The 16,312-nt window shown below is 37.8% G+C and overlaps 1 protein-coding gene across 4 annotated transcripts in view; it reads right to left on the reverse strand.

The window, feature by feature from the left end:
* TTC27 (tetratricopeptide repeat domain 27) overlaps positions 1-16,312 on the reverse strand; it is a 291,976-nt gene that overhangs the window by 31,853 nt on the left and 243,811 nt on the right. For all 4 annotated transcript variants that reach the window (XM_049870400.1, XM_049870399.1, XM_049870397.1 and 1 more), the window contains one exon: positions 7,821-7,986. In XM_049870400.1, coding sequence (XP_049726357.1) covers positions 7,821-7,986 — 166 coding nt within the window. The remainder of the gene's footprint in view (positions 1-7,820; positions 7,987-16,312) is intronic.

A 16,312-nucleotide genomic window follows, 5' to 3' on the forward strand; every position in this document is an offset into this window, starting at 1 on the left:
CATACCAACAAAGAAAACTTCAAAAAGAACATTATCAAATTAATACCATTTACAACAGCCCCCAAGACCCTATAGGATAGAGTATAACTGTCTCAGAGGGTTTCCAAGGAGGACCTGGTAGATTCAAACTGCCGAACTTTTGGTTAGCAGTCATAGCTCTTAACCACTATGCCACCAGGGTTTCCAGAAGATAAAGTACTTAGGGATAAATCTAACCAGAGACATAAAAGACCTATAGAAAGAAAACTACAAAATACTACTGCAAGAAACCAAAAGACATATACATAAGTGGAAAAACATACTATGCTCAGGGACAGTATGACTCAAAATTGTGAACATGTCAATTCTATTCAAAGCTATCTACAGATACAATGCAATTCCTATCCAAATTCCAACGGCATTTTTTAACAAGATGAAGAAACAAATCACCAACTTCATATGGAAAGGGAAGAGGCCCCGGATAAGTAAAGCATTACTGAAGAAGAAGAACAAAGTGGGAGTCGTCACACTCCTGATTTTAGAACCTATTATACCACCACGGTAGTCAAAACTGCCTGGTACTGGTACAACAACAGATTCACAGACCAATGGCACAGAACTGAGAACCCAGACGTAAACCCACCCACCTATGAGTAACTGATATTTGACAAAGGCCCAAAGTCCGTTAAATGAGGAAAAGACAGTCTCTTTAACAAGTGGTGCTGGTATAACTGGATATCCATCTGCAAAAAACTGAAACAGGACTCATATCTCACTCCATGCACAAAAACTAACTCAAATGTATCAAAGACCTAAATATAAAACCTAAAACAATAAAGATCATGAAAGGAAAAGCAGGGACAATGCTAGGGGCCCTAATACATGGCACAAATCATATACAAACCATAACAATACACAAACATCAGAAGAGAAACTAGATCACTGGGAGCTCCTAAAATCAAACACTTATGTTCGTCAAAAGATTTCATCAAAAGAGTAAAAAGAGAACCTTTAGACCGGGAAAAAAAATTTTTGGCTATGACATATCCGATAATGGTCTGATCTCTAAAATCTACAAGACATTGCAACACCTCAACAACAAAAAGACAAACGACCCAATTAAAAAATGGGCAAAATATATGAACAGACACTTCACCAAAGTAGACATTCAGGTAGCTAACAGATACAGAAGAAAATGCTCATGCTCATTAGCCATTAGAGAAATGCAAATCAAAACTACAATGAGATAGCATCTCACCCCAACAAGGCTTGCACTAATCCAAAAAACATAAAATAATAAATACTAGAGAGCTTGTGGAGAGACTGGAACTCTTATGCACCGCTGGTGGGAATTTAAAGTGGTACAGCCACTTTGGAAAACGATTTGGGGCTTCCTTAAAAAGCTAGAAATAGAAGTACCATACGATCCAGCAATCCCACTCCTAGGAATATATCCTAGAAAAATAAGAGACGTCACACAAGTAAACACATGCACGCCAATGTTCTTTGCAGCACTATTCACAATAGCAAAAAGATGGAAACAACCTAGGTACCTAGCAACAGATGAACTGATAAAACAAATTAAGGTACATACATACAATGGAATACTATACAACAGTTAAGAACAATGATGAATCCATGAAACATCTCAGAACGTGGATGAATCTGGAGGGATAATGAAATCAGACACAAAAGGACAAATATTGTATGAGACCACTACTACAAGAACTCATGAAAAGGTTACGAGGGTGGGGAGGTAGCGGGAGGGGAATCCACTAACTAGATAGTAGACAAGGATCAACTTCAGTGAAGAGAAGGACAATACACAATACAGGGGCAGTCAGCACAACTGTACTAAAGCAAAAGCACAGAAATTTTCTGGATACATCTAAACACTTTGAGGGGCAGAGGAGCTGGGTCTGGGGCATGGGGACCATAGTTTCTAGATCAATTAACATAACAAAGTTTATTAAGAAAACATTCTGTGTCCCACTTTGGTGAGGGGCATCTGGGGTCTTAAAAACTTGCGAGTGGCCATTTAAGATGCATCAATCGGTCCCATACCACTTGGAGCAAAGGAGAATAAAGAAAACCAACAACACAAGGAAAATATTGGTCCAAGAGACCAAAAGACTGCAAAAACCAGAGACTCCACCTGCCTGAGAGCAGAAGAACTAGATGGTGCCTGGCTACTACCAATGACTGCCCTGACAGGGAACACAACAGAGAGTCCTGGACAGGGCAGGAGAAAAATGTAGAAAATAACTCAAAATCACTTAAAGTGACCGGACTTAGTTTTCTGACAGAGAGTGGAGGAACCCCCGCAACTATGGCCCCTGGACACTCTGTTAACTCAGAACTGAAGCCATTCCCAAAGCCCACTCTTCAAACAAAGATTGGACAGGACTATAAAACAAAAAATAATACACGTGAGGAGTGTGCTTCTTCTTCTCGGTTTAATCAGATACACAAGACCAAATGGGAGGCCCTGTCTGGAGGCAGGATGAGAAGGCAGGAAGGGACAGGAACTGGTTTAATGGACACATGGAATCCGGGGTGAAAAGGGGGAGTGTGCTGTCACATTGTGGGGACTACAACTAATGTCACAATATATGTATAATTTTTTGTATGAAAAATTAACTTGGGCTCTAAACTTGCAGAGATTGCAAGGAATGTCATGGAACAATTTGTGTATAAACTATTGAATAGGAAACTAATTTGCTCTGTAAACCTTCACCTAAAGTGTGTGCGCACATATACATAAATCATCTATATGAGACCAAAGGGTCAATAATAACTCTAAAGCAAACATGAGAACATAAGCGGGCAGGGAAATTAGAATATAGGAAACAGGAGAACTAGAATGGAAATAATGAGAATCGTTGACACACTGTCAAAAATATAACCAATGTCACTGAACGATTTGTGTGGAAACTGCTAAATGGAAACCTAATTTCCTGTGTAAACTTTCACCGAAAACACAAATATTTGAAAAATCAAACATGCCGCCTTCAATTGATTCTACAAATAATAAACTTCTCATAGAAACTACTTTCAAACTCATGGAAATATTCATGCTCAGATGAAGTACTATTGTACAAAAGGACATTTGTTTCATATCCTGAAATTGAGGAGAAAAGGAAGAATCTGGGGGGGGGGGGAAGAGACTAAAATATTAACTGGCCTTGAATTTAAACTAAATTAAAAAAATTTCCTCTAGAAGGTAAATTTTCACTTAAGTTGTTAACTACTATGTTCTAACAGGTAAAAACAAAAAACCAAACCCACTGCCGACAAGTTGATTCTGACTCACAGTGACCCTATAGGACAGAGTAGAACTACCGCATAAAAAAAAATTTCCAAAAAATAGCTGGCGAATTTGAACTGCTGACCTTTTTGGTTAGCAGCCCAGCTTTTAACCACGGCACCAAACAGGTAAACCAAAACCAAAACCCATTGCTGTTGAGTCGATTCCAACTCATAGCAACCCTATTGTACAAAGTAGAACTGCCTACAATGTTTCCCAAGAGCTGCTGGTGGATTTGAACTGCAGCTGAATGCCTACCACAGCGCCACCTGGGCTCCATTTGGTTAGCAGCCAAGCTTTAACCACTGCACCAAACAGGTAAAGGACTAAAAAAAATTAAAATTTTGCTATGGGTAAAAATGTCCTGTTATTAGATTACATGGAAGGAGTGAGAAGCTATGAACATGACCACTAAATGTGCTTGAAAATGCATTTAAGATAAAAGTTAAATAAAAATATCTCATTCCTTGCTGGGAGAAACATTTTAAGTGTCTTTTTGTTTTTTCTTAAAAAAAAAACTCAAAATGCATCTTCATGCATTCAGAACTGAGGCTGGATAAATTGAAAAAATATAATCCAATGCTATTCTTTATATTAATTAAGCTTTGCTTCCTTTATAGTTCTTCATTAAAAACTTAAAAAGAATATATTTCTACTTCGAAATTATTTGAATCAACTGAGGACTGAGTAATTAGTCAGAATAAAAATCATTATTTGGGTCCTTTATTCTTTCTTAGGGAAAAAACCAAACCAAACCAAACCTGTTGCCACAGAGTCAATTCCAACTCATAGTGATTCTACAAGACACAGTAGAACTGCCCTATATGGTTTCCAAGCAGCAGCTGGTGAATTTGACAGCCAACCTTTTGCACCACCAGGGCTCTTTTCGCAGGGAAGCCTCCTGAAAGATTTCTAAACAAGCATTCTTAAAAATTCCAGGGAAAACTTTATTTGGTAGCTATTTTTCTTAGGTGCTGTTGAGTGGATTCTGACCCATAGCAACCCTACGTACAAAAGAACGAAACACTGCCCAGTCCTGAGCCATCCCCACAATCCCTGTTATGCTTGAGCCCATTGTTGCAGCCACTGTGACAATCCATTTCGTTGAGGGTCTCCCTCTTTTTCACTGACCCCCTACTTTACCAAGCATGAGGTCCTTTTCCAGGGATCGATCCCTCCTGACAACACGTCCAAAGTACGTGAGACGTAGTCTCGCCATCCTTGCTCCCAAGGAGCATTCTGGTTGCATTTCTTCCAAGACAGATTTGTTCATTCTTTTGGCAGTCCATGGTATATTCAATATTCTTCTCCAACATCACAATTCGAAGGCATCAATTCTTCTTTGGTCTTCCTTATTCATTGTACAGATTTCACATGCATATTTGGTAGGCAGCATGCAAAATCAACAACTGAAAGTTCAACTTTAGAATCCACTAATTATACTGAAGTTATTTTTGCTAGAGTCATCCCCATTGATATCTACCACTGTGACTATAAATATTTTACTCCCAATGTCTCTATGTATTCACAGATATTCAAGTACAACAGTATTATCTAAATATTTGCGTGAATGAGACTCCTAAACTGGGGGTGGTGGTGAAAATCTTCAGTGAAATTCTCCAATACATTTTCACCTATTATTGTAATTGTAGGAGACTGGAATTATCAAGGCTGAAACTATTTTAATCTAAATCATCATCTTCCATAAATCAACTGTTTCATTTTATCTTCTCTTTCTTTTGAAACACATGGCCTTTCAGGTATGAGTTAGCAAGATTTGGCATACTTGATACAACTATTTAAATCAACTAGAATCAGCAGTATCTTGATAATTTTATAACTTCATGATGTAGAAATAACAGCTTTTCAAAACAATCTTTGAACAGTTATTTTGTTTAATATTGCTAGTTTCCTTAAAGCTGGGAGTGAGGGGAGTACAGATTTTTTAAATGTAGTAATTGGAGGTCTTGGGTACTAAATAGAGACCTGAATCACATTTACATAAAATCAATGGTCTTGAGAGATATCTGACCACCTTGCTTCAGGAATCATAGAAGAGGAAAAGAGTCTAAATATGGGGAAAGGCAGAAAACAGAAGGCTAAGATGAAAAGCACCTTCTTTGTTTCTCCCTCCCTCCCTCCCTCCCTTCTCTTCCTACTTCTCCTCTGCTCATTTTAATTGTCCATATTCCTCTTAGGAAATGTACTGGTTTAAAAACCTGCATCGCAGAGACAGACAGCTTATAATAGTACACATCTATCTCACAGGGCTGTGGTGAGAAAAACTATCAGCAAAATAGGATACCCTTTGGCTTGCTCCACGGGTCCTGGAAAGCAGGGGAGAATAAATGAGAGATGAAACAGAAAAGTTTTTCCCTTTCATGCTTATGCACCATAACCTACAGAAGTCCATCTCTTACAGGAGGAAGGGGATGGAAATCTAGACTTAGCCCTTTGAGTTCCTTATAAAAAACAAGTCCCACAGTGCCAAGCATAAAAGGATGATCAAGATTTTCTCAAGATCCAAAAAAATCAGCCAGTCTGGTTAGCCATTGTTTCTAATCCTTAGCAGATTTGAAAACCTATTGTGAGTTAAAATATGGACTGAGAGGGGAAATCCCACTCACATCAGGAAAAAAAGCAGGCCAATTAGAAATTAGAAATTGGAGGCATATGACAGGAGATTAGTGGGATAAGAATGACCATGGAAGCTAATGTTAAGACAATTCAGGAAAGGACTACACAGACAGCAGCTACAGCAATACCAGTAGAGTGGAAAAGCAGATCAACATCTTGGAGATCACCCCGTCCAGAGTTTCATGCTCCTTTCAGATTTGGTGTCTAAGTTTATTCATCTCGGCCCTAGAGGACACCTCTAACTAATGCCGGAAGTGACCCAGCGGCGCCGTCTAAATGATGAGTGTTGGATTTGAGTGTTTCATGCAGTTTTTTTTAATGTGAAAGCAAGTACAACAGAATTTATTTGAAGTGTAATATGAACATATTGCCAATATAAATTATTTTCAATATCACTGTTTCTAAAAAGAAACAGGCTTCAGAAAACTTCCTCAGTAAAGCAGGGTCTTCTTAAAAATTACAGTTGAAGTGAACAAGAGGTAAACACTTGGTAATCTTCTGTCCCATCGTCAGAGATTCAGCAACATATTGTGATCTCTCCTGAGCCTCATTAGTATCTGTTGCCAAGGGACTATGTGCAGAAGAGAAAGACTTACCTCAATGGTGAAGTTTACCTCTGTGAATAGGACAAACAGATTTACTAGGTCTCCTATCCTTTCTGGGATATAAAAATTCTGCTATGCCTCCATCCACACTTAATGGATCTTTACACTTTAAAATTCAAGTCCTTTCTTTCTATAATAGATGTTCAATGCATAATAGAAACAGCAAAAAAAAAAAAAAAAAAAATACTTGAACGGGTCAATATAGCTCTTGCAAGTGAATATATGATTGGACTTAAAGCCACAGATCTTTTAAGTGAATTGCCCAGAACCTGAGCCTTAAAGTAATTAAGCCAATTATATATCTGAGCTTGCCATACATGCATACAGATCAAGGGTTGGGACTGTAAGACAGGCCCAGATAAGCTAAATTTTGGAACAGCTGGAGTACAGATACTAGTAGTAAGGTACTATCATATATTAGACACTTTTTCTGGTTTGTGATAATTCCAAATTCATGATTTTAAAAGGCATATACTGACTACTACAAATAAAATGTTAAATTTTGTAGCCCCCTGACTTTGTAACCTCTAAGCTCTAGCATACTGCTATCTTTGCATACCATCTTCAACCACGATTAAGCCCAAAAGATCCACTGGATTGGATGACAAACGCAGTGGTTTCAAATCTCCCATACTCTCTGATAAAATACAGTATTTTCTGTACTGTGTTAGAGTCAGCCAGTTCAGACTTCAGCTCACCAAGAAGAGGGTTATTTCATTAAATATTGCAAACAAAATGTTAGTCTTCATTTCTATTGTTCACACCTTCTGAAAGAATACAATAAATTTTGCTCTATGAATGAACGAATGAATGAATATGGGATTTAGGCTAGCTATTGTAATTCACTGGGCATTTCATTCTGTTGTACGTGAGGTCACTATGAGTCAGAATGAACTTGATAGCACTTAACACTGTAATTCACAGAACACACTGAGATACCCAAAGTAATAAGTAACACAAGCAGCATTCTATTTAGTTTTTGCAAGCTAACTGGATGTGTGTGTGTATATATATATATATATATACACACACACATATATACATATATATACACACTATATTTTTATGATCAAGTCACAGTAAAGACAAAATTTAGATTACTACTGCACAAACACATCTGATAAGAAATATCAGAGATAATTAATATGCAACCAAAAAAAAGAGCAAAAGCACTCTATATTTTACTGGTGTTTAACAAAATTTTCTGTGTACACTCAAGGAAACAATTTATATAATATAATCAAGTATGAATACCAAACACAAACTGAATTAGTAACATATGTATATACCACCTGAATATCTTTGTATTTGTCCCTTAAGTCCAAGAGCCGGTGGTAAGCTTTAATGGCTTCTGAGAACTCTCCAACATCTGTGCTGGTAAGGATGTAGTTCTCCCAGATCTGCCAGTGTTCATAGTTGCACTTGAGTGCTTCTTGTAAAGTTCTAAAAGCTTTTACTCTATTAAAAGTAAAATATTAAAGAAAGCAACAATGAGCTTTTTATTTAAAAAAAAAAAAAAAACAGTTAAGTGTATAAAATATTAACGTAGACTGCCTATCAGTCCTTAATCATTCTTGCTAAAAAGCAGAATTAGAGGACCAAACAACCCGAAACCATCTAAAATTGTCCTACAAAATTCAGTTTAACAGATCCTGTAGCATACATAGCCTAATCTACTTACTGGTAACATTATTTTATATGTGAGTATCATTTACAGTCTAAACCACTCTGAATCTTCTCAAAATATTTCCTATTCTCAAATTATCATTTACTCTCTCGGCAACTATCCACTAATTTTTTCATTCAGCATCAGTTCAGGTAATATTTTGACATTAGTTTTAAACTGAGTTCAACAACTGTAGGAAATACTGAAGTTCAGGGTTGGCTTAGTTTGTATTTTGTTTTGTATTTGGCTCACTATTTAGTTTGTATTTGGTTCATTATTTAGTTTCTTAGGTATAAAGGCATGCCATCAAATTGGCAGAAGTTTGGACTGTTCTAAATCCAAAACTGGGCCACAGAGTTGGATAAATAGTAGAATACTTATGGGGGCAAGACAAATGAATATTAAAAAATCAAGGCTTTTTAAAAATTTTGGTACAAAATATTCACAATAAGGGTAAGTGATTGGGTAGGAGGGCATGAAGGTGAGAGGAATTATTTTATTTCTAACCTCTTACAGGAATTTTGTTAGACTAGAAACATTATTTCACATTTCAAAAGCCTCATTCTTAATCTTAAATAAATCAAAAAGTTCCACTTTCTTAAAATGAGAGTTTAACCAAATAAAGGCCAAGTATACAGTGCTAATTTGTTACATAAAAGATCTGTCTCTGTGTCCTCTATGACCACTCGTTCCCAAGAAGACTGTTCTCTCGCCTACCTTATCCTCTCCACATGCAATGTTACAGTCCCACCTCTCTTGTTCTCAACAAGGAGCGACTATTAAAGTATCCATTGAGGAAAAAAAAAGAAAAAGAAAAATGAGTACAGTGGAAGAACAAGCTTTTATCCCATCAAATCATCAGATATTTGCTTTTAATTAAGCAAAAAAGAAGATGAGGGACAAAGTCATTTTGAAATAAAAACTAAACCAAAAGTAAAGAATTAAACCAATCAGATTTGTGGGTATTCAATTACATAAACATGCAAGATTGTAAGAAATAAAATAGTAAGGCTGTATATCAAATGCAGAGGTGGAAGATGGAGCATCAGTCCTAACTGGAACAATAAATATGGTAATCAAAATTTTCAGAGTAAAAGGTAAGACCAACTTGATAGAGTGAAAAAAGAAAAACCGTCTATTACTAAGACAAGCACTAGAAACAGAAGATAATTAAGACCAAGAGATGTTTCATAAAAAAAAAAAAAACTATCAAGTATTGTGGAAATTAACAGAAGTATATATATATATACCAAATGGATGCAACGTTGGAGGTGCTCACTCGTTTACGCCCAGAAATTTGGAAGACAGCTACCCTGGCCAACTGAATGGAAGAGATCCGTATTTGTGCCCATTTCAAAGAAAGGTGATTCAACAGAATGTGGAAATTATCAAACAATGTCACTGATACCACATGAAAGTAAAATTTTGCTGAAGATCATTCAAAAGTTGTTGCAGCAGTACATCAACAGAGAACTGCCACAGTAAAGTATTATAATGACATGTGTAAAGACCTGGAGTTAGAAAACCAAAAGGGAAGAACACACTTGGCATTTCTCAAACTGAAAGAACTGAAGAAAAAATTCAAGCTGCGAGTTGCAATAGTGAATGATTCTATGGGCAAAATACTGAAGGAGGCAGGATGCATCAAAAGAAGATGGAATGAATACACAGAGTCACTGAACCAAAAAGAACTGGTCGACATTCAATCACTTCAGGAGGCAGCATATGAAGAAGTCCAAGCTGAACTGAAGACACTGGCAAAAAACGAGGCTCTAGGACCAACTGAGATGTTTTCAACAAACAGATGCAGCTCTGGAAGTGCTCACTCGTCTATGACAAGAAATCTGGAAGAGGGCTACCAGGCCAACTGACTGGAAGAGATCCATATTTATGCCTGTTCCCAAGAATGATGATCCAACCGAATGTGGGAAATATTGAACGATAAATTTGCCCAAGATCATTTAAGTGATTACAGCAGTAAATCGACAGGGAACTGCCAGAAATTCAAGCTGGATTCAGAAGAAGGCATGGAACTAAGGATATCATTGCTGATGTCAGATGGATCCTGGCTGAAAGCAGACAATACAAGAAAGGTGTTTACTTGTGTTTTATTGACTATGCAATGACATTCGACTATGTGGATCATAACAAATAATGGATAACACTGCGAAGAATGGGAATTCTAGAACACTCAACTGTGCTCATGAGGAATCTGAACATAGATCAAGAGGCAGTCGTTCAAACAGAACAAGGCGATGCGTGATTTAAAGTCAGGACAGGTGTGCGTCAGGGTTGTACCTTTTACCATACTTATTCAATCTGTATAACGAGCAAGTAATTCAAGAAGCTGGACTATATGAGGAAGAACAGGTCATCAGAATTTGAGGAAGACTCATTAACAATCTGTGTTATGCAGATGACACAACCTTGTGGCTGGTGGATTTGAGCTGCCAACTTTTGGTTAGTAGCCAAACATTTAACCACTGTGCCCCCATTTCCTCTCGGTTCTCAAATTTGTTGGAGTACAATTTTTCATGGTTTTCTATTATGATCCTTTTTATTTCAGTTGATTATGTTGTAATGTCCCTCACTTCATTTCTTATTTGGGTTATTTGCTCCCTCTCCTGTTTTTCTTTTTCAATTTGGCCAATGGTTTGCTAATTTTGTTGATCTTTTCAAATAACCAACTTTTCGTCTTGTTGAATCTTATTGTTTTTCTGTCCTCTATTTACTTCTGCTCAAATCTTTATTATTTCCTTTCTTCAGGTGCCTGTGGGCTTCCTTTGCTGCTTTCCTTCTATTTGTTTGAGTTGTAGGTTAACATTTTTATTTTGCCATGTTCTTCTCTTTTGATGTCTCCATTAATTGTTATAAATTGACCTCTGAGCACTGCCTTTGCTAGGTCCCAATGGTTTTGGTATGATGTGTTTTCACTCTCATTTGATACCTGGAATTTTTTACTCCTCCTTTCATATCTTCTGTTACCGAGTTGTTTTGAAGCAAGGTGTTATTCAGTTTCCATGTATTTGATTTTTTAACCTTGCTCTTCCTGGTTTTGATTTCTACTTTTATGGTGTTGTCATCAGAGAGAATGCTTTCTGTTATTTTGATGCTTTAGATTTTATCGAGGGTTGCTTTGTGGCCTAAAATATGGTTTATTCTGATGAATGTACCATGTACATTGGAAAAGAATGTATACTTTGATGCTATTGGATGGAGTGCTCTATATATGTCTAAGAGGTCCAGTTGTTTGATTTTGGCCTTTAGATATTCTCTATCTCTGTTTAGTTTCTTTCTAGATGTTTTGTCCTTTACTGACAGTGGTGTGTTGAAGTCTCCTACCATTACTGTGGAACCGTTTTTATTTTTAGTGCTGTTAGAGTTTGTTTTATGTACTTGGTGCCCTATTTTTGGGTGTATATATATATATTTATTAGGGTTATGTCTTTTTGGTGGATTGTGCCTTTAATCATTTAATGTCCCTTCTTGTATTTTATTGTTGATTTTGCCCTAAAGTCTATTTTATCTGAGATTAGTATTGCCACTCCTGTCCTTTTATGGTTATCAGTTGCTTGATATATTTTTTTCCTATCCTTTGATTTTTAATAAATTTATGTCTTTGTGTCTAAGATGCATCTCTTATAGACAGCATATTGATGGGTCATGATTTTTACCCATTCTGCTGCCACTCTTTCTCTTTATGGGTGCTTTTAAGCCATTTACATTTGGTGTGATTATGGATGGGTATGAGTTTATTGCTGTCATATTGTGCTTTTGTTGTTGTTGTTGTTGTGGTTATGTTTTCTTTGTTCCTCTTACTGTCCTGTGCTGAGTTCCTTTTGTTTTGGATTTTCTTTTCTTTCATTATTGTAGATTTTGTGTTTACTGAATCTCTGTCCTGTGTCCTAGACTCCAGTGGTTGTCTGATGTTGTTGGTTCTCTAACTGAAGGATTCCCTTTAATATTTCTTGAAAGTTTGGTTTGGCTTTTGTGAATTTTCTTAATTTCTGTTTATCTGGAAATGTTCTAATTTCATCACTGAATTTGAGAGAGAGTTTTGCAAGATATATTATTCTTGGTTGGCAGTTTTTTCTTGAAAGGTTTTATATATGTCATCCCACTGCCTTCTTGTCTGCATAAAAAGAAAAGTTGCTGTCAAGTAATCAGAACTTAGTCTTGTTGTTTCTCCCTTGTAAGTGATTTTGCTTTTCTTGGGCTTCTCTCAAGGTTCTTCATTTTTGATTTTGGCAGATATGAACATGATGTGTCTTGGTGACTTTTTTTAAGGGTCTATCCTATAGGGGGCTCACTGAGCTTCTTGGATGGTCAGCTTTTTATCTTTCCTGATATTTGGAACATTTTCTTCCAGCAAATCTGCAACAGCCTTCTCTGTGTTTTCCATTTTCTCCTCCTGTTCTGGAACTCCAATCACACTCATATTTTGCTCCTCATTGTGTCCCACATAAATCTTAAGTTTTCTTCATTCTTTTCTTTGATTTTTCCTCCAGTTGGCATCCAGCCATAGATTTGTCTTCAATCTCACTGATTCTGTCTTTCATTGTTTCAAATTTGCTCTTAAAACTTGCCATTGAGTTGTCTATTTCTGAAATTTTGTTTTTTTATCCTTTCTTTCTAGTTGCTGTTTTTGTATGATTTCTATTCATTTATTAATTTTGATGTTTTGTTCTTGTATTATTTTCCTGATTTCTTCTACTACTTTGTGTTTTCTTTGATTTTAGCTGTTTTTGTTGGTTTTGTCTGTGTTTTCCATGATTTTGTCTACTTTTTCCCGGTGTTTTCTTTGATCTCTTTCCTAATTTCTTGGAGAGTCCTAAATATTAGTCTTTTGATCTATAAATCAGGTAGTTCCACTGTCTCTTCTTCTATCAGAAGGTCCTTTGATTTCTCTGTCACTTGCTGGAGCCATCTTGTCCCACTTATTTATATATTTTGATATCGTCTGCTGTCTCTGTGACATTAGATATTATTTATTGATTGCATGTTCGTTTGGCAGTGTGGTGTGGGCTGGCAGGTAGTGGGGGTGGATGCAAGGGCTGACTGGAAGGGAGGTGATGTGTGAAAGTGTAGAGCTAGGTAGGAGGGAGAAAGAATAGAGAGAAAAAAGCAAAACAAAAAACCGGTGAAGTGGCAGGAGCTGGTGGGTGGGGGCAGGGCAGGCCTGGTGTGGCCATGGGCCAGTGACTCTCCAGCCGAGCAGCATGACATGGCCCATGGGGAAGGGGCGGAGGTGGCACATAGGGCTAGGTGGGAGGGAGAAAGCAAAGGAAGAAAGGGAAAAAGGAAAAAAAATATGGCACTGAGGGAGCTGGCCAGTGCGGGCGGGGGAGAACTGCGATGGCGGCAAGTGGTATCTCTCCCACTAGGTAGTGTGGCACAGCCCACTGGGAAGGGGCAGGGGTGGTGCACAGGGTTAGGTGGGACTGAGAAAGAAGAGGAAGAAAAGGAAAGAGAGAAAAAAAATGGTGTTGAGGGAGCCCTCCAGTGGGGGTGGCACAGACCCAGGGTGGTTACAAGCCAGTGTCACTCTTACTGAGTGGCAGTGTGGCCCATGAGGAAGGGGTGGAGGAGATATACAGGGATAGGTGGGAGAAAGAAAAGGAAGCAAGGGAAACAGAGAAAGAAAAAAAAATGGCAGTGTGGCAGGAGCCGGTGGGTGGGGACAGGGCAGAATCAGGGTGGCTGTACGCTGGTGTTTCTCCAGCTGAGTGTCCATGGCCCATTAGGAAGCAGCGGTGGCAGTGTACAGGGCAGACAGGTGAGGGGTTCGAAAGTGTGTTTCTCTGGTTACCAGGTGTCCTATCTTCTACTGGGAGCTCCGTGAAGTTGTCTCCCTATACTCCTTGCTGGCTGTGCTCCAAGATGGTGAAGCTGTGCTGTGTTAGCTGGCACGGGACATCCACTCTGTAGCTCTCCTTGTTCTCTGTTCTGCATCAGTTTCTTCTTCCACTCAGTGCTTGATCTAGTACTTTATTCCTTTATTTGATGCCCAGGACCGACATTTGTCTGTTTTACTTAGTTTTTCAGGTCTTTGCTGCAGAGGTATTCCATGGTGCTTCAGTCTATGGCATCTTGGCGGTTTCACCTTCACAGTTTTTATTCTCTATATACAATTCCCCTAAAGTTGTTATACAATGTACTGATTTATTTACCCCTTGACCCATCATCCTTTATAGTTAAAAATGAGAAGCGCACTTGCTGTAACACATCTTCAAATTCAGCTGTGAATTGCTACGGAATTTTTCTTCTTTCTCTATTTGACTCCCCCCATACCACTTCCCATGTAATAGCAACTGATTTCAACAGTGGTGGACTGAGACTCCTCAGTTCTCCCACGCACATGGGGGATGGGAGTGAAATCATCCTATTGGAAATGAACTCAACAAGCAGCAATTCACACCAAGAAGAATATCCTTTTTCTTACACATTCTCCCATCCAATCATCACAATTTCCTAGCCTCAAAATTTTTGCAGTATTGAATTCTTTTTTCATTTTTGATAAGTATAGCTTCTTTATAAGGAGTTTCATCTTTAACTAATCAAACCCACCATGGTAGAGATACAGCACTCCAAAAGCTATATACATATATCCAAAAATGGGAAATATTTCCAAGGGAACTCTAGAGGGCAATCAGATGAAACAGTGAAAATGGAACTTTAATGAAGAGCCTGGTGATGCCAAAGGGATAAATGAGATAGTTTAAACGGGCCATTTTAAGGCATGGATAAGATTCTTTTGAGAGGAGCAGTAATAATTTACTTCTGAGTAACAATCTCATGAATCAATAATCAGTTATGTCTGGAACAGCAGCCAAGAAAGGAAAGAGTAAAAAGGCAAGAATAAAGGAGTGATTTACCTCCAACCTTATAACCTTGCTTTTACACAAAAACCTATTCTTGGAGCTATAGGAAGACAAAAAGGCACTAAAGGAGGCTGAGGAATAATGTGGATAACCCGTAAGACAGAAAGCAGAATTCGTAAGATTAATGGACTGGAAGACAAGGTACAGTATCGAAAACCTCACTGCGTACAGAATTTTCAGGGTTACTAGAAAAACTCACTGAGCTCATTCTACAACTATGACAGGGATTTCTCCACCCCTTGCTTTAACCCAAAAAGGTCTCCAGTGAGTTTTAACACAATCAGCTGAAATCAAAAACATAGTATTATTTACTGAAGGGAAGGATAAAACAAACAGTACTTTATTTATGTAGCCTGTCTGCCAAGACCAGAGGAAGGAAGCATTTCATGATCTCAGCATAATATGAGTTTAACGACGCCTTCAGAAATATCTTGTGATTCCACAAAGAAAAATTAAGTTTGAAAATAAGACCAAATAAAAATGGAAATACAAACATCCTTTAATTAAAACCCTAGCAACAGTAATCCTCATCTCTTCCTTTTCCTTCACTTTCTATAGCTAGGCAGTAAGACCCTGCTGATTGTCCCCTTACAAACTGCTTGGCATCTGCCCCCTCTTTTTCCACTCTAGTTATCTCCTGCCTGGATTGTTACAACAGCTGTCTCTTAAATGGCTTCCCAGCTTCCAGTTTCCTTTCTAGTCTGTGTCACACTGCCACCAGATACAATTTCCTAAAGAGCTTCTTTCTTCATGAAGTTACCCCCACTGAAATCTCTGGCTTCCTACTGCCAACAGGATAGTCTCAACTTGTTAGTCAGATAACCAGAAAGTCTGCAATTGGCCCCGATTTACTTTTCTCTCAATGTACTGCTGTCATGATAGATCTCATTGTACTGTATAACTTGACTATCTTACTTCCTGTCTCCTAAAATACTACATTCATTCCTGTCACTGTGAAGTTGATTACATTATTCCCATTGCCTGAAAGGCTTTCCCTTGTCCCTTCTACCTATCCTTCAAATTTCTGCTTGAGTCTAACATTCTCTCAGAAGCATTTCTGACCCAGAGTCATACAACTTATCCCTTCTAATATTCTCACAGGACTAAATGAGTATCTGGCATGTTATAAGTGCTCTAAAAACATCACCTGCTATTATTATAGTCCTCTTTGTATTTTTCATTTGATATTTCCCATATACTGCTAATCAATATTTTAAATAATATTGTATAATATTTT

Source organism: Elephas maximus, chromosome 26, assembly GCF_024166365.1.
Source record: "Elephas maximus indicus isolate mEleMax1 chromosome 26, mEleMax1 primary haplotype, whole genome shotgun sequence".
Taxonomy (NCBI): Eukaryota; Metazoa; Chordata; class Mammalia; order Proboscidea; family Elephantidae; genus Elephas; species Elephas maximus.